The 23739-nt window shown below is 44.9% G+C and overlaps 3 protein-coding genes across 8 annotated transcripts; 1 reads left to right on the top strand and 2 right to left on the bottom strand.

The window, feature by feature from the left end:
- Window positions 1-1787: 1787 nt before the first annotated feature.
- On the bottom strand, window positions 1788-7955 carry nqo1 (NAD(P)H dehydrogenase, quinone 1). Of its 3 annotated transcripts, none has more exons than XM_064335535.1 (6): window positions 7719-7955; window positions 5977-6144; window positions 5258-5388; window positions 4838-4951; window positions 3534-3635; window positions 1788-2932 (listed from the first exon to the last, which is right to left on the bottom strand). In XM_064335535.1, exons 1-6 carry the CDS (start codon window positions 7720-7722, stop codon window positions 2573-2575), a joined length of 879 nt encoding a protein of 292 aa, XP_064191605.1. In that variant the 5' UTR covers window positions 7723-7955; the 3' UTR covers window positions 1788-2572. The 3 variants fall into 3 exon arrangements, with proteins under 3 accessions (XP_064191605.1, XP_064191606.1, XP_064191607.1); XM_064335536.1 differs by having other exon boundaries at window positions 5977-6141; XM_064335537.1 differs by having other exon boundaries at window positions 5977-6109; window positions 7719-7954.
- zgc:56622 (uncharacterized protein LOC326033 homolog) lies at window positions 7294-17036 on the top strand. 2 transcript variants are annotated; one of them, XM_064335534.1, is made up of 10 exons: window positions 7294-7410; window positions 12759-12926; window positions 14224-14340; window positions 14841-14918; window positions 15265-15381; window positions 15591-15703; window positions 16137-16224; window positions 16353-16436; window positions 16610-16692; window positions 16843-17036. In XM_064335534.1, exons 1-10 carry the CDS (start codon window positions 7345-7347, stop codon window positions 16871-16873), a joined length of 945 nt encoding a protein of 314 aa, XP_064191604.1. In that variant the 5' UTR covers window positions 7294-7344; the 3' UTR covers window positions 16874-17036. The 2 variants fall into 2 exon arrangements, with proteins under 2 accessions (XP_064191604.1, XP_064191603.1); XM_064335533.1 differs by lacking the exon at window positions 7294-7410 and adding an exon at window positions 10961-11178.
- On the bottom strand, window positions 16945-23739 carry klhl36 (kelch-like family member 36). 3 transcript variants are annotated; one of them, XM_064335529.1, is made up of 5 exons: window positions 23606-23739; window positions 22792-22874; window positions 20553-21641; window positions 19159-19316; window positions 16945-18462 (listed from the first exon to the last, which is right to left on the bottom strand). In XM_064335529.1, the coding sequence occupies exons 2-5, from the start codon at window positions 22849-22851 to the stop codon at window positions 17886-17888; spliced, it is 1884 nt and encodes a 627-aa protein (XP_064191599.1). In that variant the 5' UTR covers window positions 22852-22874; window positions 23606-23739; the 3' UTR covers window positions 16945-17885. The 3 variants fall into 3 exon arrangements, with proteins under 3 accessions (XP_064191599.1, XP_064191600.1, XP_064191601.1); XM_064335530.1 differs by lacking the exon at window positions 23606-23739 and adding an exon at window positions 23246-23546; XM_064335531.1 differs by lacking the exon at window positions 23606-23739 and having other exon boundaries at window positions 20553-21666.

The raw sequence follows: 23739 nt of genomic DNA, 5'->3' as shown, positions 1-23739 counted from the left end.
CAGCAAAACAACTACCCCAAACATACTGCCTATGCAATCAAAGTATTCATCAATGGGAAAAAGTGGAAAGTTTTGGACTGGCCAAGTTAGCTGATTTAAATCCAACAGAGCATGCATTTCACTCACTGATGATAAAACCCCCAAAACAAAAATGAGATTGAATGCGACATTTCCTATACTTAACATGAATTAATGCAATGTAAAATGTAATAAAAAGTTGTGTAAGTCACTCTGCTTAAGAGCCTCTGCAAAATGCTGGTAATGTAATGCAATTTCCGAAGAAGATACCAAATGATTGGTGATGTCAGTGGGTTGTAGACTTGATACAGTTATTGCATTTAAGGGCTATGCAAACAAATATTACACATTATTGCTTTGATTTACTTTTCATCCGTTAACTTACGTTTGCACAGCTGAAAATGGGGGGACTTAATGGATAACCCCAATTTCATAACAAATAACAAATTTCACTCTACGTTTCCCATACTTTTGGAGGGCACCGTATATTACAACAATGCCATTCAACGAGTCCTGTCCTCCTATTCCAAGTCAGCAAAAGCATTAAGATAAATGCCCGTCAGCTGTTTCAAATTTCTCTGGTTTGCTCTATAAATGGAAAGCTGCAAGAATCAGGGCATGGGTTATATCCATTGGAAGCATTTTATAAGCTAAAAGATACAATACAATAAAACTGCAGGTGTAAAAGATACAAGACAATAAAACTACAGGTGTATGCCTGAGAACTGAGTATGACAACCAAGAAAGCTTTTCTGAGGATGAAAAAAAGTCAATTGGAGCCATTGCAGAATGTTTGGTCTATTCTAAAGTCAACAGTACAGAATGTCCTAAAGAAGGAACTAACAACTAACGGACTTAGGAATTGCCAATGGCCAGGCCATCCATGAAAGATATCAGAAAATGATGACAGGATGATTGTAAGACCTCTTAAAAAAATCCTAAATTGCCTGCTTGAGTAATACATGGGGGGGGGGGGGGGGGTATCGCAGGACACTGTGTCAGACTGAGTGAGGCTAATTACAGCAGCTATACTTTCTGATGTAAACTTCTCATCAGCACCAAGAACAGAAAGGTATGATTGGAATTTGCAAAGAATATACTAAGATGGGCCTGATGAGTTTTGGAACCAATTCTTATGGACACATGAGACAAAGATAAACGTTTACTAGAGTAACGGAACGATGAAAGTGTGGAGAAGGAGGGAACCCTCAGCATACTATTTCATCTGTCAAGCATGATAGATGCAATGTGATGGCTTGGGATTGCATGGCTGCATCTGGAACCTGTATTGATGGTGTAACAAGTGATGGCAGGAACAGAATGGGAGCTGAAGTCTACAGAGACATATTGTCCACCAATAGCCTGAAAAACGGCACCAAGCTCATTGGATGGAACCTCACCATATAATAAGACAATGACCCAAAACAATCAACAAACATAACCCAGGAGAAAGGAAGAGTTTCATGAAGCCCAGTCAGTCCTCAGATTTAAACTCATTTGAACATGCCTTTCACTTGCTCAAAAGGAAACTAAAGTCCAAAACTCCAGCAAACATACAGCAAGTGAAAGAGACCATGGTAAAATCTTACCAGAATATTTCAAAGGATCAAATTATGAACCTAGTGATGTCCATGAGTCGCAGACTCAGTGCAGTCATCAAATGTTAGGTATGCAACACAATGTTTACCCTGCAAGTCATTTGTCAAAAATGTCTTTTTCCGAGAAAAATGCTGACCTGAAATAGCGGGACTTGAATGGCATGGTTATAATATAGTTCAATGTCTGTTTAATTATTTTTTTTAAAACCACAATAAATAAATGTAGACATTTTGAATTTTGCCTCATAGTCATTGTTTGATTTGAAATGCAAATATGATTAGTACAGAGGAAAAACAACCAATTTTCCAAGATACATAAAAAGTTATTGATTTCAGCATTAAAAAAATACCAAGCAACAGAATGGCAGTTGAAGTGTACAGAGACATAATGTCCACCTGTAGTCTGAGAAATGCCACCACACTCTCAGAATGAATAATGTGTACATCATTTCACAACCAAAAATTTTAATAAATAATTAGCAAAACTAGGTATATGTATGTGGGTGTATGTACTATGTATGTGGATGTGTGTGCATATGCTCATATGCATGTGTTTTTGCATGGTGACAGGACTGTAGTTACAGATATGATGAGGACACTGGAACTACAGCTGAATGAATACTTTGCTCTGACTGCATCTCTATATGTTTGCCGAAGTCTCAATACCAATAAACCAATTTAGCAATTTAGCCCGGAAAAAAACATTCGCTAAACAATAACATATATAATAAATGGTGTAACTAAGATGTACAGTAGAATTTCACAAAAAGGCCAGTGTGTGTATATATGTGCATACATGTGCATGTGTGTGTGTGTGTGTGTGTGTGTGTGTGTATGTGCTAACTTAAAAATGATGATTAATTTGTAATCTGAGTAGATTGATTGATCTGTGATACAATTGCAACCTAGGAATAGCATTTTATATTATAAAAAATGCATTTTTTGCCATTCAACTGTCAGTTCTTTGGGTGAGCATGGTCATCTGGGGGCGTGGCTCTGGTCTGGTCATCTTGGGGTGTGACCTTGATCTGGTTGTTGGGGGGGAGGGGTTTCCCCAGATGGTGTCCCGTGGTAATGCCGTAAGGTTCCCCGCTGCGTTCCTCCTTCAGGTGAGGCCAGAGTCGATACCCCCCTGTGAAGCTCAGGTCAAACAACTCAGAGGGGGCGAAAGTGAGGGGCGCCTCCTCCCAGAGGCCCCCCAGCCTCGCCCGCCACCCCTCCAGCATGGCCTTCCGTACCTGGGGGGGGCAGAAGGTTGGTGCCCAGAAAATCTGAGGGGCCAAGACCTGGAACCCACAGAAGTGCAGCACACCATTCTACAGGGTGAGAGAGAGACGGGGGAGAGGGGGAGAGGGGGAAGACAGAATAGGATGAATGGAGAGACTGATTGCGATCACTGACAGCAGGGGGTGGGAAGTGGGGTCTGGTGGGGTGGTAGATTGCCATCACAGAATGGGGCACCTGTGGCTATGGCCTGTAAGGTTACACTAAAAATATTTTCCAGGACAATTAATTGGTTTTCAGGACATTTACTGTAATGGCAATTTTCTCATTTTCCATGACCGGAAAAATGAATAAGAAAATTCCAGGTTTTCCAGATTTTCCAGAATGCGTGGGAACCTTGACTTGGAAAACCATGACCAGATCAATTTTAAAATGCACAAGAATTGATACCATGGAATGATAACTTGTTGACAAGATAACTGTTCATATAAAGCAAGTGAATGCAATGCATACTCCTGCATTGTAAGTCACTCCCGTTCAGAGTTTGTGCTAAATGAATATCATGCAAAGAATATAATACAGCTTTGGAGTCTAGCCATGTCACTCTACTTCCTTGTTGCACCTTCTCTTTCCTCTTATTAAAACCCACCACCAACCCTGCCCCAAACTGACATGCTCACATTCCCTCCTCACCTGTAAGGGCCACAGTGTGACATTCATGTCCCCATTTATTCCATCTGGAAGGAACATTGACTCAGGTGCTCCTGTGCTGAATGACAGTATCGCTTTCTTATCCTAGAGAAACAATAACTTGTTAAATCACACCTACAAACACACACTGTACATGAAGACACACGTGCATACACAAACATAAGCTACATATACCCATACACACAAACACATACACCACACGCAGGCAAATGCACATTCTGAAATGCACCCACATGTAACCTTACGCACTAACACATGCAAGCCCACAGATGGACACAAGCCACACACACCCATACAGGCTATGATACGTACACACGCATACAGACTCACAGGTGCGTACACAAACACGTACACTTACGTGCATTAATACATACAGCCACACACACTCAAGCCATACATATCACACATACACATATACACAATGACCCATGCACACACTCACCAACACATACACTTACAGACCCAGAGCTCACACTACTAGCACATTAGAAGCCTCTGTCGTGACGGAGACACAACAGTCTTGCCTTAACTTCTGGGAACCGTACACAGTGAAGCATTGATAGGGTTTCCAAGAATTACAGAAGCCTTTCCTAAAACATTTTCACCCCCCCTACTTAAAATCAAATATAGAATGACCAATCAACAAAAATTCAGGAGAGTGAAGACTGATACATTTTTTATGTATATACTATATATAGTGAAATATTACCATATCTTCATTTTTGATGATATATTTAGATTCTTGTTGGTATATGTTATTTCAATGCACAGTATTTTCAGTAGGTTTTTGTAAGGCAAAAGACAGAGGGTGCAGCTGGATGAGCGGACCAGTATGGTGCGTTCTTTCCCTGAACCACACAGAAATGCACTGTCTACCATCTGTACAAACCTCCCACGGTACTTTACTAAAAGCTGGGTAGTTTCCTCAGTGGCCAGGCCAAATTCCTAGTCTGGCAATCCCAGTTTCATAGTCTGAATTCTTACCTCCTCCTCATGGCGAAATAATCAAGATGGTTAAGGAAGTAAGTCTCACCCCCCGCCCCCCACCCGCCCACCCCCTTCCACCACACACACACACACGCACAGGCACACAGACAAACAGACACACAAAACTCTGGGGGCAATTGGGGCAATTTCAATGTTCTTAGCTGGAGTTTAAGCCTCAGGTTTAAAACTTAAACCTGAGGTTTTAACTGCAGCTAAGTGCACTGCAATTGATCCACAAGGTTTTCTCCCTTGAAGCAACTGAAGTAATTCTAGTCAGGGTCAGGGTCAAAGTTAGTTACCTTAAATATGCCATTGTTGTACATCTTCACCAAAGAAAAGGCAAAACCTTGAGTCAGCACTCTGTCCAGCCAGCCCTTCAGGATAGCGGGTACACTGAACCAATACATGGGGAACTAGACAGATGAGAGACACACAGACACATATGAGAGGGGGTACAAATTAGGCACAGAGACAGAAGTTTGACAGATAAGATATCTCAGCTAGTAAGCATACAATGGCCCAGTGGCAGATTAAAAACAGGCACTACGGCACTCCACTAGTGGACTGCTAAGTGAAGGATCCTGCGGCCAGTGACCCACTGTATTGTCGATTTGCAAAATGCTGGCATGCTAACAGCTGTAGCTGACAGTGGTCCCAGTAGATTCTTGCTTGCTGGGATAGCTGACAGACAGCAAAATCTTCTGGGCATGACCTCTGACCTGGAAAATGATGAGCTCGGCCTCCTCCACTTTGCGATGCTCCTCTTTGATGTCATCGCTCAGCCGCCCCTCCTCCCATGCCCACATGGATTCGTCGCCATAGCAGAAGTGCTCTGGGTTCCTCAGCTGACCTGGGAGCAAAGACACAGTGCCAGCTGAGATACAAAGAGCCAAATAGGAGTAGAGGTCTCTGCTGCACGCGTAAACACAAGAGAGATCTACATGCATGTGCCTGTGAGAGAGAAAGAGGGGCCCATATACGTGTGTGTTTGTGTCAGAGATAAGTCTGCGTGAGCACGTAAGAATGAGTGTGTGTGTGAGAAAAAGAGAGAGAGAGAGGGAGGGAGAGGTGTGAGTGTGTGTGTGAGAGAGAAAGAAAGAGAGGGAGAGGTGTGTGTGTGTGCGTGTGTGTGTGTGAGAGAGAGAAAGGGGAGAGGTGAGTGTGTGTGTGTGAGAGAGAGATAAAGGGGAGAGGTGAGTGTGTGTGTGTGAGGGAGAGATAAAGGGGGAGAGGTGCGTGTGTGTGTGTAAGAGAGAGAGACAGAGAGAAAGAGAGGGAGAGGTATGCGTGTGTGTGTGTGAGAGAGAGAGATAGAGAGAGGAAGAGGTACATGAGAGAGAGGTGTATGTGTGAGAGAGAGAGAGAGAAGTGCATGCATGTGTGTGTGTGAGAGAGAGAGAGAGAGAGAGAGAGAGGTGTGTGTGCGTGCGGACAGTACCAGTGATGTCCCGCACGGTTGCAGAGGGACTGAAGTTCATGGCGTAGAGGTCAGAGATGACCACGCGACAGCCCTGCTGCTCCAGCACCTCCACCGCCACGTCCCGCGCCGCAGCATTGAAGGAGGCGGGGCTCTGGTGGGTGTACACAATCAGCACGTTCCTGCCTGCTACAAACACACCATACACACAAGCACACACACGTGCGTGTACACATACATTCATTCGCACACACATCGATGCACACAGACAGGCAGAAGGAGAGCATCTCTGTGAACCAGATGTTGGCCTTTGCACTCTGCTTGGCCTCTGCTGGCAAGGTAAGCCCTTGGATCTAAACTGAATTTGATTCATTGAAGGTAGGCGACATACATCTGGAATTTCCCACTCCCTGCTGGAAACTCAGACTGATTTATTCACTGCAAAACTCTTGTAGTAAATTGCTCATCAAAGAACCGATGCAGTTCTTCACTGTTTTTCTTTCTTGCTCTAGTCCAGAGGTGGGCAACGAAGGCCTTATCTATTTTTGGTTTTCAAGCCAACTTTTGGCCTTAAATACTTAACTAGCCCTAACATTTGTCTCGTTAAGTGCATGAACGACAGCCGAAGATGTTCTTATATGAAATGTTTTAGAGTGATCATCTAATTTACAAATGAACCAGTTTTGGTGTATGTAGTCAATTAGCTTATTTAGCCAGGATAACTGGTGGAAACAAAAATGAACACGCACACACACTGGCCATCTACAACCAGAATTCCCCACCCCTGCTCTAGCCTATACCTTTATTTTACTATAATACAACAGAGTACGAGTTAAGTGGCAAGACAGTTATAAGAGTGCCAAATCACCAAAAGGCTTGGGTCCTAAAGGACGCAATACAACGGTCTCTGATTGTGACAAGAACAATTTCAGAAATGACAAGTATGTCACAAGATTGAAGCTTTCATTCAGCATGACCACTGGTGCACGAGGCTCTACCGACCACACACAACACCCAGAGCGATTTGCAGTTTCAGCTGTCACCTCGTAATCTGGGTCGCCTGTGGCCAAGGACACCACCATGGATTTTGGGCCCCATGAAAAAAGTCTTGCATTGGGCCCCACAACCCCATCCAAGCATAATTACTGTAACCATCTCCAGAATTATAATTAACTCATTCAAGACTTTAAATAACTGTACCTTTGCACACTTGCAGCTCTCTTGTAGTTAATTTTTTTATGGTCCCTGTTTATGGTTTTTTTATGGTCAGAGCTAACTAGCCCCCCCCCCCCCACGAGACGCACAACAAGCAAACAAGCACCAAGCAAATAGTGTCACATGTAGGCAACAAAACAGCGAAGATACTGTACCATTCCCTTTTACCATTTCATGCGCAATATCTGCTACAGAAAACGGAGGGAGCCATTTTTGACAATTTTCAATTTTTGCCAGAAGGTAGGCTATTACCCGGTAGTACACAAATAAAGGATGGATGACACCTTTAATGGGGAAAGAGGGTGCGCAACGGTGAATATTTGACAATTTATTTTACTTCAAACATGTCTTCGTGTTCGTGTTCATGTCTTTTCTTCATCCACACCGCTGCAACAATTCGCCTGCAGTTTGTGTTACTCCAGAACAAACCTCCATTGTATTTTTAATTTAGCCTGCTTGTAAACACCAAACTTACTAGATCGGAATATCAAACTAATGGCATTTATTATAATTAAATTAACTATAATCATTGCCATAATCATACTTACCCATGACTAGCTGTGGTGCTCCCGTCCGTAGCACACTCGTAAAAACCGTGCGTCTCGACTCTCTTCCACTGTTTCGTCTAACTCTTCTTATACTGACGTTCAGACAGGCTGCGTGCGAAACACAGCCATATCGGATGCGATTTCCTTATCAAAAGGAGAGCGTTACGGAACACATGATCAGTTTTCACTTACAGAGACAAAGCCTTAAAAAAACGTGGGTCTTGAACCGGTCTATCCAGACAGGAGGGCTGTAAGCCATCACTCGAGAGGCGTGTCACAGTAGCCTGCAAGGGAACCGAAGCCTTGTTCCAGAACCGGTTGATTCACGGTGGTCTGATCTGCACCCTCTTTTATAGGTTGATTTATACACCAGGTCATGCTTTGGCCAAGAACAGGGTCTTCGTAGGCACGACAGTATGTCTTTATTTTCTCACCACAGTCATTGCTTCGATGTGTTTTAATGATGGTCACTTTTTGGTTTAAATATTTACTTTTGCCTTTAATACATAACTTTGGGATACTAAATGAGACAATTAGATCAATCACCTTAAACATTCTAAGTATAGAGGAAATGCATTTTGTGCACCTTGCGATTATTTCGATGCCAAATCACTTTAGTATCATGACTGCCATTCAAAATCAGTATAGATTGTTTGATAAATTCTTTGAACAAATTGATTCTACCAGTGGAAGAAACAAAGAAAAAGACAGAAGACAAAGAAAGATGGGCCTGTACAGTCATAATAGTAGTGTTTTCTTTTGTAACAGAAATATACTGTATTTTCATACAGTGAACATATGTTGTTCATTGAAGTAGCCCTCTACTCTAAGGGGATATTCCTGACTTGATTTTCTACCTATACAATTGCAGACAATTGCTTTACTGGTTTACAGTAGAATATACATAGCTTTTCATTAACAACAGGAATGTTGGCACTGACCTCAACTCACTGATTTTATATTTTTCTGTCAAATAAGTTGGCTATCTGTTTTGTGCATGCAAAAACATTTTAACAAATCTTTTAACCTCTTCTTCACAGACAAATATTTAATATGAATTTAAAAAAGAAATGAATCTATCATTTGAATAATAAAGTAACTTTTTATGTTTCACGTGTTGACTAGTTAGAACTACAGCAACCTTATTCATTTTTTCACTTAGCATTTTTCACTTTGCATTATCTTCCTCATCAACATCATCAGCCCTGATCATAAAATGGCCCTGCTTGGAGCCTCCCTCTACTATGTATCCGTGACATTGGCTCTGGCATTTTTCTCATCAGACTGAGCACGTGCCGACTGGTGAAAGAATGCAGCTCGCCTGAGAGGATCCTGAATGTCAAGCTTGTGAGGAATGTTACTAGTGCACTCCTGTCACGGGCCATGACAGGTAACTGTGCTGCCATTGGTGTGGTATGGGACAGGTCATTGCAAGGGAGGCAGTTTAGATGGGTGGTTCCACAGCAGCAGAAGTATAGTGACATGCTCCTGATTGACCACCTTCTTTGAACCCTGTGAAGACAGTTCACGCGAGGGGTCTGTCAGGTTGTTACTCGGCACTTAACTGATTAAATAAAGCAATTAAATCCAATTTGACTCATCTGGTTTCCAGGGAAAATAAACCTGCTGCTTTCCAGGACCAGGGTTACAGAATTCTAGTTAACTGTTAACAGAACCTCAAGTTTAAACCTTTAGACCACAGAACTGAATTACAACTGGAACCGCTAATCCTCATTCCGCAGCTTTGGATTGCTGTTCTAGTTGTAATGCAGTTCTGTTGTCTTCAGATTTAAACCTGAGATTTAGACTTCAGCTAAGTAGACTGCAATTGAGCCTGCATGTTTGGTTTGCGTGTATGTGCAGTGGTGTGTGGGTATTACTGATTTATTTCAGCTGCATGGATATATTCTGGTGTCTACAGTCAAACACTGGAATGCATGGTGAATGTGACTTCCAAGAGTGATGCAGGCTGGTATTTTTGGAATAAAGACAAAACAATTTTTGAATACTTGAAGCCGTTATCTGTGTTATTTTTGTATGTTTAGAAGTGCAGGTGAATTGTCAACACAAACTGGTAAGAAAAATGTTTGTTATGCTTGTTATGTGAAGAAGCCAGACCCACTACCAAGAAAACAGCATATCCAAGTGGCTACATGGTCTGGTACCTACAAATTTAGATGTATGCAGTTTGCAAGGCCACTATGACGCATGCAACACCAAAATACGGTATGAGCACGCATGTCATATTAAAGGTAACAAAAGGCTTTCATTTAGGTCATTTCCAATGCAGTTAATCTACACAGTAATGTGTGATAATGTGGTCAGCATATTGCACTTGATAGAAAGTATGTGGACCCCTGACATCCAACATTTCATCCAAAATATGAGCATTAATATGGAGTTGGTCCACCCTTTGCTGCTATAACAACCGCAACTCTTCTGGGAAGACTTTATACTAGATGTTGGAGCACTGCAGCAGGGATTTGCTTCCATTCAGCCAGAATAGCGAATTAGTGAAGACCATTTCCAATTGATCCAAAAGGTGTTGGATGGGATTGATGTCAGGGCTCTGTGCATTCCAGCCAAGTTTTTGAATGTTCTTGACAAAACCATTTCTATATGGAACTTGATGTGTGCCCTTGGGGCGTTGTCATGCTAAAACAGGAAAGGGCCTTCCCCAGGGCCTTGGGGAAGCACATCATTTTATAGAATGTGATTGTATGCTGTAGCATTAAGATTCGCTGTAACTAAGGGGCCTAGTCCAAACCATGAAAAACAGCCCCAGACCAAGACCAAGATACGTTTAGTCATATAGTGTTGGTCTGTAATATTGCACTTGTTAAGTAACTGATTTTACTTTTTATTTTATAATACATTTCTTTTAATCAAATGATATCACTCTTTCAAATTGTTGATTCAAGCAATTTGCTTAATAATGAAGCTAGTGCAAAAATAATAAAGTCTACAGTCAGTTCAGAAGTCCACATGAATGTTTCACTGTACAAAATATTACAGGCAGATATGATTGAAAAATGATGTTGCCTGTATTTACATGTCAAGGTTACACAGGAAGCAGAATAATGGTGACCAGACATAGTTTCAAAGGTCACTGAAATCAGACCTCGCCTTCAGTGTATGTGTAAATATGCAAAGGTTGCTGCACAGGCACACACGCGCACACACACACACACACACACACACACACACACACACACATATATATATACACACAGTAAAACCCCTATCTCAGATTGCAAGAGTTCAATGATTAACCACAGAAAGAGAAAGAGAGGAGAGGGGACAGAGAATGGAAAGACAGGGGAAGGAAAATTAGACCACGCAACACATCGGCCTGTTTTGATGCCATTGAACACATAACATGGGGGACTACACTGCTGAACGCACCATCTTTCTAAATGATGGGACTCGCATGCCCCTACTGGGCCTGGGAACGTGGAAGGTAGGCCTTGCTGTCTGCTCCTTTCCCCTCTCTTCCCAGGGGGAAATTCCAGCTAGGTTCTAGCCTGGTTTTAAGCTGGTCCAGCTGGTTTGGAGATGGTCAAGCTGGCGTCAAAAGGGTTGAGATAGCAACCATGTTGGCAAGACCATGTCCCGCTAGTGGGCCAGCTTACTCCCTACTCCACCTCTTGCACTCTGTCTTTTCTTGAACAACACACAGCAGTTATATCATTTGAGGAACATCAAGAGGTGTAGTGATGGGTTTTTTAAGCACACCAAGATTGTATTGCACGACACTGATTGTATTGAATTTCTATGCATTTGTAGTAGAGTCCTGTCAACATATGCATACAAAATACAAGTATTTAGTTTCAACTGCCAAAGCTGAACAGTATTTGTTGGTAGGAAACATCCTTGGGGTTGCCAAAGCCATGCTTGATAGCACGTGACACACTACAGACCAGGGCTGCCCAACCTTGTTCCTGGAGATCTGTTGGTGTTCATTTCAAACATAATTTGGCACACCTGATTATACTAATTAGCGGCTCAACAAGATCTAAAGCTGTTGAACGGGGTGTGCTTTGTTAGGGTTGGAGTGAAAACCAACAGGGCGGTACATCTCCAGGAACGTGGGTGGGGAGCCTTGCTGTAAACGTTGGGCAAAAGGAAGATCTTCAATGAGCTGAATAGGTCATTGATATTGCATTTTTTATGTTCTCGTGTCCTTTTCCTGTAAATTATATAACTCAGTTTTCCTCAGCCTTCAGATTAATTATGATCTATATCTTTTATTGCCATGTACTTTATTCACTGAAATGCCCTTTGCAGTCCACCGCACTTGAATATTATTGAACAACGTGGGGAGATGTACACATGCGGTGAATGCAAGGAGACCTAAGAATATGTCTGGTTTATAAGAAATCTGTAAAGAAGAGTGGGAAAACATTCCTAAAGCAAGAATGAAAAGACTCTTAGCTACAGAAAACAGGTGGAAAATGTTATATCTGTCAAAGAAGTACTGCTAAGAACTAACTGACAGGTTGCAAAAAGGAATAAATACATAGTAATCATACCTTAAAATGTAGAGGTCTGGTCAGTTTATGTTCACTTAAGAGATTCATTGTAACATGCACTTTGACCAGGAGTGCCCAAAATTTTACAAGGCTGGGCACTTTTACAGCCATACAATTGTGAATATGTATCGGCTGGTGATTATTGCTGCAGTTTGTTGAGCACGCTGGTGATTATTGCTGCTGTGTGTTGAGCACGCTGGTGATTATTGCTGCTGTGTGTTGAGCACGCTGGTGATTATTGCTGCTGTGTGTTGAGCACGCTGGTGATTATTGCTGCTGTGTGTTGAGCACGCTGGTGATTATTGCTGCTGTGTGTTGAGCACGCTGGTGATTATTGCTGCTGTGTGTTGAGCATGCTGGTGATTATTGCTGCAGTTGAGCACGCTGGTGATTATTGCTGCTGTGTGTTGAGCACGCTGGTGATTATTGCTGCTGTGTGTTGAGCATGCTGGTGATTATTGCTGCTCTGTGTTGAACAGATTGGTGATCATTTTGATTGTTGATGTAGGCCAGCACTGAGGTGGCACAGCAGGCAACTGAGGCTGCCATTGCTGCAGGATACCGACACATCGATACAGCATATAGCTACCGTAATGAGGTGGAACTGGGCCGGGCCATCCATGCCAAGATCAAGCAGGGCATCATCAGCCGGAAGGACATGTTCATCGTCAGCAAGGTGAGAACCAGTGTATCAATCAACCAGACAGTCAGGCATTTATTGTTACAGCAACCATACCACTTTGTGTCTGTCTCATGGCAAACCACTGAAGCTAAGCAGCCGTACCACCCTGTACTCTTCTCATGTGAAACCATGAAACTAAGCAGCCATACCACCCCATTCCCTTCTCAGGTCAAACTGCTAAAGTTAAGCAGCCATACCCTCAAATCCATTTAAGGCGCTAACTGACTGTGAGTGACACCTTAAACCCTTTAAAAGTCCTAATCAGTAAAGATTCCACTGCACTTCTTGAAAGAGTAGGGTTCTTAACCCTGGTAAATATTCAATACATACATTACATTACAATATACAGTACATTACATATTCCCATATATTCCCTGTCTTTAAATTGCTTATCCTTATTCTGAGCATCTATACTCAAATACACTCAACAAGTATGTGAAGGGCTTCCAAATATCCTAAAATTTCTCCAAATATCTCTCACTATATATGTCAATATAAAGTGTCATTTTAGTAATACAGAAACTTGCTTTGGGACATTTTCCAGCATTTTTCCAGAACAATGCTATGGACCTCTTGGTCATGCTTGTAATATACTCATGTTGATACAGTAAGTGGCTGTTTCTTGCCATTTATTACCAGAATATCTGTTTCCTGGTTACATTGCATGTCACTTAGGTTTCTTGTCACAATGTACCGTTGTGTGCCAGTGCACATTATTGATGTATGTGTTGTATAGTTTGTTGTAAGATACATATTTCATGTATTTCATGGTATTTTATATCAGCAACAACAATGTTGATTTATTCAACAAAATTGCCCCATGTGGCATAAAAAAATGTTTATTAAACTGAATTTCCCAGACTATGGGGGACCAAATTTAATACATAATCACCTAATCACACACGATCCTTGTTTAATCAGGTTTTAAAGCCAGTTGAGCAAATACAATTATTTTACTTTGGCACAGTGAATTAGCAGGTTCCAGAACAGTGCAAATAGAGCATTAGTGGGTTTCACCATTTCTGGTTCATACAGTAGGTGGCAAATTTACCCGTTTACAGTATGGGTCTTTGAAATCCTGAAAAGGATCTATTATGGAACATATATTATGGAGCAATATATTATGGAACACATTACCAATAATCATTGTGATTATTGGTAATGTGTTCCATAATATATTGCCAATGCGTAAAACCCTCCTACTTGGGTGATGCACAGCTGACAATGTTGAAAATTGATTGTTGATGGACAGATGAGATGACCAATGAGAACTCTTCTACTATGTGCACAGTTGTGGTGTACACACCATGCCACCTCAGATGTGCAGCTGTGTCTTAGCCAGTCCCTGAGAGACCTGCAGCTGGAGTACCTAGACCTGTACCTAATACACTTTCCTGTGGCCCTAAAGGTAACACAAATATTCACTCTCACAGGCAATGCACACACAAATACTCTCACTGGCATGCACACACACACACACAAATACTCTCACAGGGATGCACACAAACATACACACACACACACACACACAAACCCTTGCAGGCATACACACACACACAAATACTCTCACAGGAATGCACACACACACACACACATGCACGTACTCAAAAGCATGCACACACACACAAATACTCTGAGGCATGCACACACACAAAATACTCTCACAAGCATGCACACACACATACACACATGCACATAATCACAAGCATGCACACACACACACAAATACCCTCACAGGGATGCATGTATACACATGTACACACATACACACAGTCTCCAACATATTACATATCTGCATACACACAAGCACATACATGCACTGGTTTTCTTTCACCAATATTTGGATGCACATACACATTTCTGTTGTCACTTCTGCTGAAGGTCTGCTTGTTTGTACTTCTCTTCCAGAGAGTAGGGGATGAGCTCTTTCCCATGAAAGACGGTAAACTTCTCACCACAGATATTGACTACGTGGATGTATGGAGGGTAACAATGATCATATTCCTCTGTGTAGGAAGGATGCTGGGGAGGGAGGAGTCATTCTTGACAGAGGGAGGGGCTAGGTACTTAATGTTGAGTAATTAATTCAAGAGGCAATAAAAATAAGAATCGCTCAACAGGATTCACTCAACAACCTTCATGATTTGTCCAGTTGGCTTAGCTGGTATGCTAAACTGATAATGAGTTTCATATGGTGTAGTGTTATGTAACAGTTATGTGTAGCAGGTGTACTATTGTGTTGCACTGGAAGTGCTGTGCGGTGTATGTATTAATGTTACAGTTGACTGAGGTTCTGCAGTGCTGTGTCTAAAAGTTTTGTCTTTTCTCATAGAAAATGGAGGCTCTGCAGGCCTCCGGCCAAGTGAAGAGTATTGGAGTCTCAAATTTTAATATTGCTCAGCTTGAGAGGCTGCTGTCTGTAGCCAAGGTTCCTCCAGCTGTCAACCAGGTACAGCTAGTCCACAAGGCCTAACGCCTCCTCACCTCTTACTCTGTACCCTATACCCTCCTCACCTCTTATACTGTACCCTATACCCTTCTCACCTCTTACTCTGTACCCACAACCACTACACAGATGGCTTGTGTGGCGAATTACACATCAGGATATCTGCTGAAACCAACTGCTCCACTCTCTGTGTAATCCCTGCTGCTTCGCAGGTGGAGCTGCACCCCTACCTGGTCCAGTCCGATCTGATTCAGTTCTGTAAGGATCGGAACATCGCCCTTACCGCTTACAGCCCTTTTGGGTCCCCCGGAAGACCCCCAGAGCAGTGAGCATTGCATCCAGAACCTACACCCCACAACACTAATCTATACCCCAGTTTCACATATTTTCACCCAAACACCTTGAACTCCAATACTATAACCCTTCAACAGAACACTTCTAATTTACAATCCACACCACTAATATATCTCCCATCACTATAGCCCGCACTATTAATTTTGCCCTCAACACCTACATCACATATCTTCACCCTAAAACCTTAAACTTACACAAGAAACCCCTGAACCCCACACCTATACCCCAAACAAACGTTCTGTATCTCATACACACATTCCACATGGCACCTGTACCTGTACCTGTATTAAATAGCTACACCCATGACACTCATGAGCCATTTTATCAACCCATAGGATGCATCATCTCAATAAAAAAACTAATTCCACCAAGAACGCCTGAAATAACAATGTCCTCCTCCCCAGCCACCATGGGGACACCGACCCTGAGAAGATTCTGGAAGATCCTCTGGTCCAGAGTGTTGCCAAAAAGTACAAACGGAGCCCTGCACAGGTGAGTTGCATACACATACACACACACACATGCACACAGACACACTTAACGATAAAATGAGTTTTTGTGTACCTCAAGTGTGCTGGTCTTTGGTGTGCATTCCAGATAGGTGAATGTGTGTATTTCAGGTGCTGCTACGATATCATGTACAGCAGGGCATAGCAGTGATCCCCAGAAGCATCAAACCCAACCACATCCTGGAGAACACAAAGGTGAATCTTCCTTTACATACCTGCCCAACCAACACTCCAGCTGTGTAGCTGTAGTCTTTCCAACACTCCCAGACAGCAGTCTCTCAGATGATTTGGTAAGCGTTACACTACGATATGCGCAAAGCTGAAGAAAGAGGCTGGCAGGCAGGTGAATGAGTCATGTTTTTTGGCAGATTTTTGACTTCTCTCTGCACGAGGAGGACTTCAGAGCACTTCAGGGCCTGGATCGTGGATGGAAAGCCTGCACCCTTGACGCGTAAGATTGGGTTATACACACACACACCCTTCTGTTTTCTCTCTCTTGCTCACGCACGCATGCACGCATACATACACACTACTTTTTCCACTCATACACAGACCGCTGTTATTTGGTGCCTTTTGTACTGAATTTGCCGTCTGCCCACAGGCTGAAATCTCACCCCTACTACCCCTTCTGAAACAGCCCCAGGGGTAAAGAAGCAGGGCAGGAAGGGAGCGGCGCACCTGGACATACACGCAATCTGAAAAGTCATCATCATATTTCTGTTTAATTTAATTCAATCATCCGCATTTCCCTGTATAGGGACCATGACGCATTTTAATAAAACAGAGCTCCAGCCATCTGTGCTCATCCTCACTCTCTGTCTGACACAGACACACACACACACACACATGCATGCGCACACACAACAGCACCAATCTGTAGCCAATTTTACTCTCACACATGCATACACTTTGCAGGCATCTGCATCCTGCCTCCAACACACACACACACACATAATACATCATCTGTATCCTGTCTGAAAACACACTTGACAGCCAGATGCAGGCACGAACACACACATGTATAATACATAGACACACACACTTGCATGGTCTTGATTGCACTCCTCTGGCTAGCTTCAAACTTCATAGCACTTCACATGAGCTTTATTAGTAACACTGAGCAGACCTGTACTGAGCAGACCTGTAATGAGCACTGCAGCCTGCAGCTGTCCGTCACAGAGGAGGAGGGAGGGTCTGCCACACTGCCCCACCCCCAGCAGACTCAGTCCCTTAGGCTGAAGCCACACATCCACCAATGAGAAGCGACTTTGTAATCGCCTCCCCTCATTTCAAGAGAGCCCATTCGTCACGTCCGCAAGGCATGCTGGGATAGCCAGAAGTGCGAGGCGAGCCGGAAGAGCGACCGAAAGGACAAGGAACGTATTGCGATGACCAATCAGATAAAAGATCCGACGTGTAAACTGTCTCTGATTTAAAATTTGATTCCAAATGGTTCTATTTAGGAGGGCTCATTAATTATTGCCTTGTGGGGCTTTTCAACATATGCGATCGATGTACATTTAATTAACACTGTTTTATAAATAGGAAACATGCCCACAAGCGTCCAAGTGTGGGAGGCGAGTATGATGCCAGGCGATCTCGTTGGAGGACGTGTGGCTCTATCTTAACGATGCTTATGTGATGCTAATGGCCCCTCCTCTTGGAAACGGGCTGCTCAGTCTTGCCCTTATGCCCCGCCCCCTTCCTGTCCGGGCTGCACAAACGGGGCCTGACGGCGCACACGCAGGCCGACGCCCCTGCCACGCGTTTGGGCAGGTCCACCCCCCTGGCCCACTGGCCCTTCTCCGGGTCGAACACCTGCGTGCAGCGAGAGAAGGCCATGCCCTCCCAGCTGTACCCGCCCAGGACGTAGATTTTCCCCGCCCACGCGGCCACGCCCGCTTCGCTGTTGGGCTGCAGCAGCGGGGCGAGGCGGGTCCACTGCTCGGCCCGGGGGTCGAAGGCCTCCACGGCCAGGACGTCGAATCGCTCGGCGGTCCCCTCTCGGTCGTCGCTGCCGCCCACGGCGTAGATGAGCTCCCGCAGGGAGGCCATGCAGTGCCACCCCCGGGCCACGCCCATCGGCCGGCGCTCCGCCCAGGCGTCGTCGCGCGGGTCGTAGCTCAGGACGTCCCGCCGGTACGGACCGATCTGGTAATCGTGGCCTCCGGAGATGTAGGCCAGTCCTCTGTGCACCGTCCCAGCGTGGCCATAGGTAAACCTACAGAGAAAGGAGAGACAGAATTAACACTTTGAAGAGCAGGTTTTTTGGATTTTATTTCAAAATTCTAATTCAGTGTTCTAGAACTCCTAAACATTCTAATCACGCATTCGTGAGCTTACACCGTAAAGGGTTAAGAATTCAACGCACCTTCATTATTATTAATTTGTTTCTCTTTTATATATTTGGCACCCAACGTAGTTCTGCGCATGTCCAATTCCCACCGTAATTTGGACCGGCTAATTGTCTGCAACCACAGACACGTTCATGCCCAACCCCACTGCCGATTCGGGAGAGTGTAGACATCTGTGGTTCTCAAATGCACCTTTATTGGCCCATTACAGAAAACCATACAAATAGAGGGGGAAAAGAAACCTTTCACACTACCTCAGGGTGAATGTGCCACCGCTCCCATCACAAACCAACCAAAAAGCAAGAAAAAATATCTAAAAGGACAAGTTTTATTTATTAAACCTCCTTGTCAACTGCACACAGGACATTTTTGAGACATAAAAAGAGAGACAGGGATACAGCAGACAGTGAATAGCAGACTGCTCAAAGTTTCAAATTATTATTGCTTTTTATATATTGTTTTTATGAAATAATCAACAGATTTTTCCTTAAGGGTGATACTTTGCTGCAAGTCAAAACTGCCCCTGGCCCTGGCAATTGGGGGAGCCGTTGATAAATTCTCACCTGGGCAGTCCTGAGACGTAGTGCCAGCAGTCCTCCAGGGGGCAGTATACCTCCACAGATGACAGAGCCCCATTATCGTTACGTCCCCCCACAGCGATCAGACAGTCCCCCATCGCCCCCAGATAGAAATCCACACGCCTCTGGTTCATCGACGCTCCCTGGTGAGAGGACATTATAAAGACTGTCACCACAACAATAATTTACAGCTAAAAGTCAAACCAAAAACCGCTACCCAGACACAGGGCTGGGGGGGTTCATGTACTCAGAAGCACCTAATTGTACTTCAGTATCGGAACTATCCAAATCAGGAACTACCAGGAACCTCAGTGGTTCCCCAAATGAGTCACTGCTGGGCATATAGCCCAGAGCAGGGACTAAGTTCAGGTGCTAGGCATGATGTGGTTCTGTTGCACTGTTGGTAACAGAAACAGAACCTGGGATCTAGAGTTCCAAGTTAGAGAATACAGGGATGAAAGCATTCTGAAGGATTTCCAAGATTCAGAGCTCGCCGGCTCTCACCAGTGATGGTTGATGAGTGACTGAATCAAATAAAGCAACAGCTTGATTTTCATGATTAACAACTTGCCAGGCCATAAAGAGTTATTTCATAATTACTTGGTGTGTGAAACTCCAGTGAATGCTGCCCACCATCAAAAAAGAAGAGAAAGAATGATTGTCCACAATGACATGTTACCGTGAGAACTGAAGCCTGCACAACTCTTTCATATCTGAGGAAGCAATGGTATAGTACTCCATTAGTGTGAGACAGAACACACACCTGAGCATACCTGAGTTACAGAGAACACCAATACACCTGCGAGACAGGTAAAAATGTACCTCTAAAAGACAGATAGCACCAAGACATCCGAGAGAAAAGTCACATAATACACCTAGGCAACAGAACACCTAAGGGACATATAACACCAACAGATCTGAGCAACAGCTAAAAGTATATCTGAGAGACAAACAGCACCAAGACATCTGACAGAGAAGTAAAACAGTACACCTGAGAAACAAGTAACAGTACACCTAAGAAATTTGAATTTGAGTGACAGGTAAAAGTATACCTCAGGGACAGACAGCAAGACGCCTGACAGAAAAGTAAAATGGTACACCTGAGACAGGTAACAGTACACCTGATAGGATTATAACACCAACAAACCTAAATGACAGGTAAAAGTATATCTGAGAGATGGACAGCAAGACACCTGACAGAGAAGTAAAACAGTACCCCTGAGAGACAGATAACACTGTAAACCTGAGACAGGTAACAGCACAGCTGAGAGACAGATAACACAGTAAACCTGAGACAGGTGACAGCACAGCTGAGAGACAGACAACATAGTAAACCTGAGACAGGTAACAGGTAAAAGAGTGGAGGGCGGTTAGTTTACCTTGACCCACTGGTTGCTGCGGGGATCGTAGCGGTATAGCAGGTTGCTGGCGGCGTCACCACCGTTGTCACGAGACGAGCTCCCGCCGGCGGTGAAGAGGAACTCGCCCATCACGGCCACGCAGTGGTGGCTCCGGCAGGCGGGCAGCTGGGTCTCCGTCCCCCAGCCCGCCTCCTCGCCGCCCGCCCCCTCCAGCCGCCGCACCTCGGAGCTGAGCTCCTCCCCGCGCTCCGAGACCTCGCCCCCGACCAGCAGGAGGCACTCCACCCCGCCGCGCAGGGCCGTCCGCGCGGTCTGGAGCAGGGGCTGGGCGCTCAGCTGCTCGTGGTAGCCCAGCGCCTCCTCCACCAGCGCCAGCGCTTCCCTGCCCGCCTCCGGGGGCAGCAGCGAGCCCACGGCCGGCAGCACGCGGCCCCGCAGCTCGGCCGCCGGGATCAGGGGCAGGTGGACGTGGCCCAGGAGCTGGCGGGCGTGGGCGGGCCGGTCGGGCGCCTGGCTCAGCCACTGCAGAGCGGCCTGCAGCAGGGCCTGCTCGCTCTCGTGCTCCACCCGGCCGCTCCCCAGGTAGGCGGCCATCTTGGACAGGCGCACGTCGCGCAGGAAGCCGGGGGTGAAGGACAGGGTGGCGAAGCGCTCCAGGACGAAGCGGTCGATGAAGGCGTCCAGCCGCTCCAGGCTGTAGAGCAGAGCCAGCTCCTGCAGGTACAGGTAGTTCTCCTCGCTCACCTCCCGCTCCAGGTACTGGCAGCAGAAGTCCACCACCCGCCACACCTGCAGCAGGTGCGCCGTCTCCAGCACGTAGTCTATGTTGCCGCCGTCCAGCGGCAGCTCGCCGCTGTACAGGAAGTCCACCACCGCCTTCAGGCCTACGTAGGAGGCGCCCACCAGCTCCACCTCGGCCTGCCGCTCCTCGCGCATGCCCAGGGTGAACATGGCCTGGAAGTAGGGGCTGGACAGTGCCAACAGGGCGCGGTGGGCAGGGACCCGCTGCTCATCCGCCAGCAGCACCACGTCGCACAGCTGGCCCCGCTGACGCTGATCGTTCAGGCCTTGCAGCACCCAACTGGCCTGCTCCTCCCAGCGGTACACCTGAGATACAGGTAACACAGGACACCTAAGAGACAGGTAACTCAGTTCACCTGAGATATAGGAAACTCAGTATTGCTCAAATTACCTCAGAGACAGAGAACTCAGTACACCTAACAGATGATAACTCAGTACACCTGATATACAGGTAACCCAGTACACCTGAAATATAGATAACACAATTCACATGTGGGACAGGCAACACTACACATAAGAGACGGTAACTCAGTATACCTGATAGACAGGTAATTCAGTACACATGAGAGACCATGTAACAGTGCAACAAACAGGCAACACTATACCTGAGAGATAGCTAACAGAGCAAAACTCAGACATGGGTAACTCAGTACACCTGATAGACAGGTAACTCAGTACACTTGAAATACAGATCACCAGGTAACACTACACCTGACAGGTAACTCAGTACACCAAAGAGACAGGTAACTCTGAGAGTCCACCTCTACAATATGACCAGACACAAGCCCTGGCCCACTCCTTTATCCTCTTCATACAGGCGATCAGGGTGTGTTTTCTGGAGTTAACTGTAGCAAAGTCTCACCAGCTAAGCATAATGCCCATCAATCAAGTTGATTTCAAATATTGGTTGGAGAACCGTAGTTTAGTTCATTTCAGCAGTGTCGTATGGGGTGCCATATGTCCATTAGGGCCCAATTTCACGGGCCCTAACAGACAATGCCCCAAAAAATATTGTGTATTTACAGTAATTCTGCAGGCGTGGGGTGGCGAGCCCCAATGAGAGATCTTTTTATGGGACCCAGAATTCCTGACAGCACCCCTGGTTAGTTTAGATATAAAGTGATTCTATTGATATTGAGAGCACACATGCCCAAGGTCCAATGCACTGTGCATCAGATCAGTTATGGACTAGATATGGTCAAAACCTATTGTCTACTTGTCATTCCACTGTGTTGTTTCTGTCTTTGTACTGTTTATTGAACAGAAACGCAACAAAAACAGTGTGGAGAACAATTATCATCCACAATTACATCAAATGTCCAAGAGCACCCTGTGGATTTCAGCGCACCGTTTGTATGAATTGGGCTTTAATGAGAGCTAAGTGCTGACAGAGGGGTGATCGATACCAATCAGTGCTGGTCAATGATGCACTGCTCTAGGTGCCCCGGACACTGACCTTCGATGACTCACTTATCCGCTGTGGGCGTGACACACGAACTTGCCTCCCGCCATCCATCCTGGCTCTCTTTTTAACAAGATCTGTCATAGGAGAGCACACACACACACACAGCATGACTCAGGCCTGTGAGACTGTGCCATAAGATGTAGAGCCCGTTGGCACAGAGAAGATAAAAAGGAAGGCATCCAGGCACTTCCTATTTCCTTTCATGGTAGCTGTTTTTGCTTTTCGCAAATACACATTATCATATATTGAGCGGAGTATTCTTTCAGGCCTGGCTGCCGACACAAAAGCGTGAAGAGCCAGCCATGTTACAGGTCCACAGTTTTAATTTTGATAACGTTTACTAACAGCATATAGCCTATCTAGTTGCTAGTATGCATTACCAGTCTGTAAACGATCTTATTTTTGCACCGGAATACTTCGTGAATAACGCCTTTAAGTTACTTACAGCGACATGATAACTTTCCCTAATGATACCCCTCCCCATAACTTCTCGATTATTAGTGTTTTCCCCTTAAGACACGCATTCCATCCGGACGCGTGACGCTCATGTTGGCCAGGGGGTGCAAGGACATGCCACTCGCCCCTGGCGCAGAGGAGCTAACTCAATGCGCACACAAACACTGCATTTCGGTACAAAACAGTAATATGAGCATGACCGCCTAATATAATAATTGGCACCTCCGGTACAGCCTATCCATAAAGCGCTTTGAGAGTTGTGCATATTTTTATCGATAGCTGTTTGCTATAGCAACAGCGTGAAACGTTTTTCTGCCCACCACAGTAAAATAACCGATCACATATTTACCACAGCATCCTAGCTTGTAAAAATATTACATTGTTTCGGTCTCAAACAATATCGGGGCATTCGCCCAACCGTGTTCCGCAGCCATGATATCATCCAGGATTCAGGAAGTGTCCTACTGATTGACAAAAAGGTTC

This window comes from Anguilla rostrata, chromosome 5 (assembly GCF_018555375.3).
Source record: "Anguilla rostrata isolate EN2019 chromosome 5, ASM1855537v3, whole genome shotgun sequence".
Classification (NCBI taxonomy): Eukaryota; Metazoa; Chordata; class Actinopteri; order Anguilliformes; family Anguillidae; genus Anguilla; species Anguilla rostrata.
The sequence above is the reverse complement of the archived record's forward strand: the minus strand, read 5'-3'. Positions and strand labels throughout refer to the sequence as shown.

Bases quoted from the DNA above. Each gene is read 5' to 3' on its own strand.
- zgc:56622 (XM_064335533.1), top strand. From the start codon at position 11,098: ATGGGGGACTACACTGCTGAACGCACCATCTTTCTAAATGATGGGACT. The intron at 15,382-15,590 runs GTACAGCTAGTC...GCTGCTTCGCAG, and splicing joins TTCCTCCAGCTGTCAACCAG to GTGGAGCTGCACCCCTACCT. The intron at 16,225-16,352 runs GTGAGTTGCATA...TGTGTATTTCAG, and splicing joins ACAAACGGAGCCCTGCACAG to GTGCTGCTACGATATCATGT.
- nqo1 (XM_064335535.1), bottom strand. The intron at 3,636-4,837 runs GTAACTAACTTT...TTGTTTCTCTAG, and splicing joins ACAACAATGGCATATTTAAG to GATAAGAAAGCGATACTGTC. The intron at 2,933-3,533 runs GTGAGGAGGGAA...CTCACCCTGTAG, and splicing joins TCACACTGTGGCCCTTACAG to AATGGTGTGCTGCACTTCTG.
- klhl36 (XM_064335529.1), bottom strand. From the start codon at position 22,851: ATGGATGGCGGGAGGCAAGTTCGTGTGTCACGCCCACAGCGGATAAGT. The intron at 21,642-22,791 runs GTCAGTGTCCGG...CCTGTATCTCAG, and splicing joins GGATAAGTGAGTCATCGAAG to GTGTACCGCTGGGAGGAGCA. The intron at 18,463-19,158 runs GTGAGAATTTAT...CTTTCTCTGTAG, and splicing joins TACGTCTCAGGACTGCCCAG to GTTTACCTATGGCCACGCTG.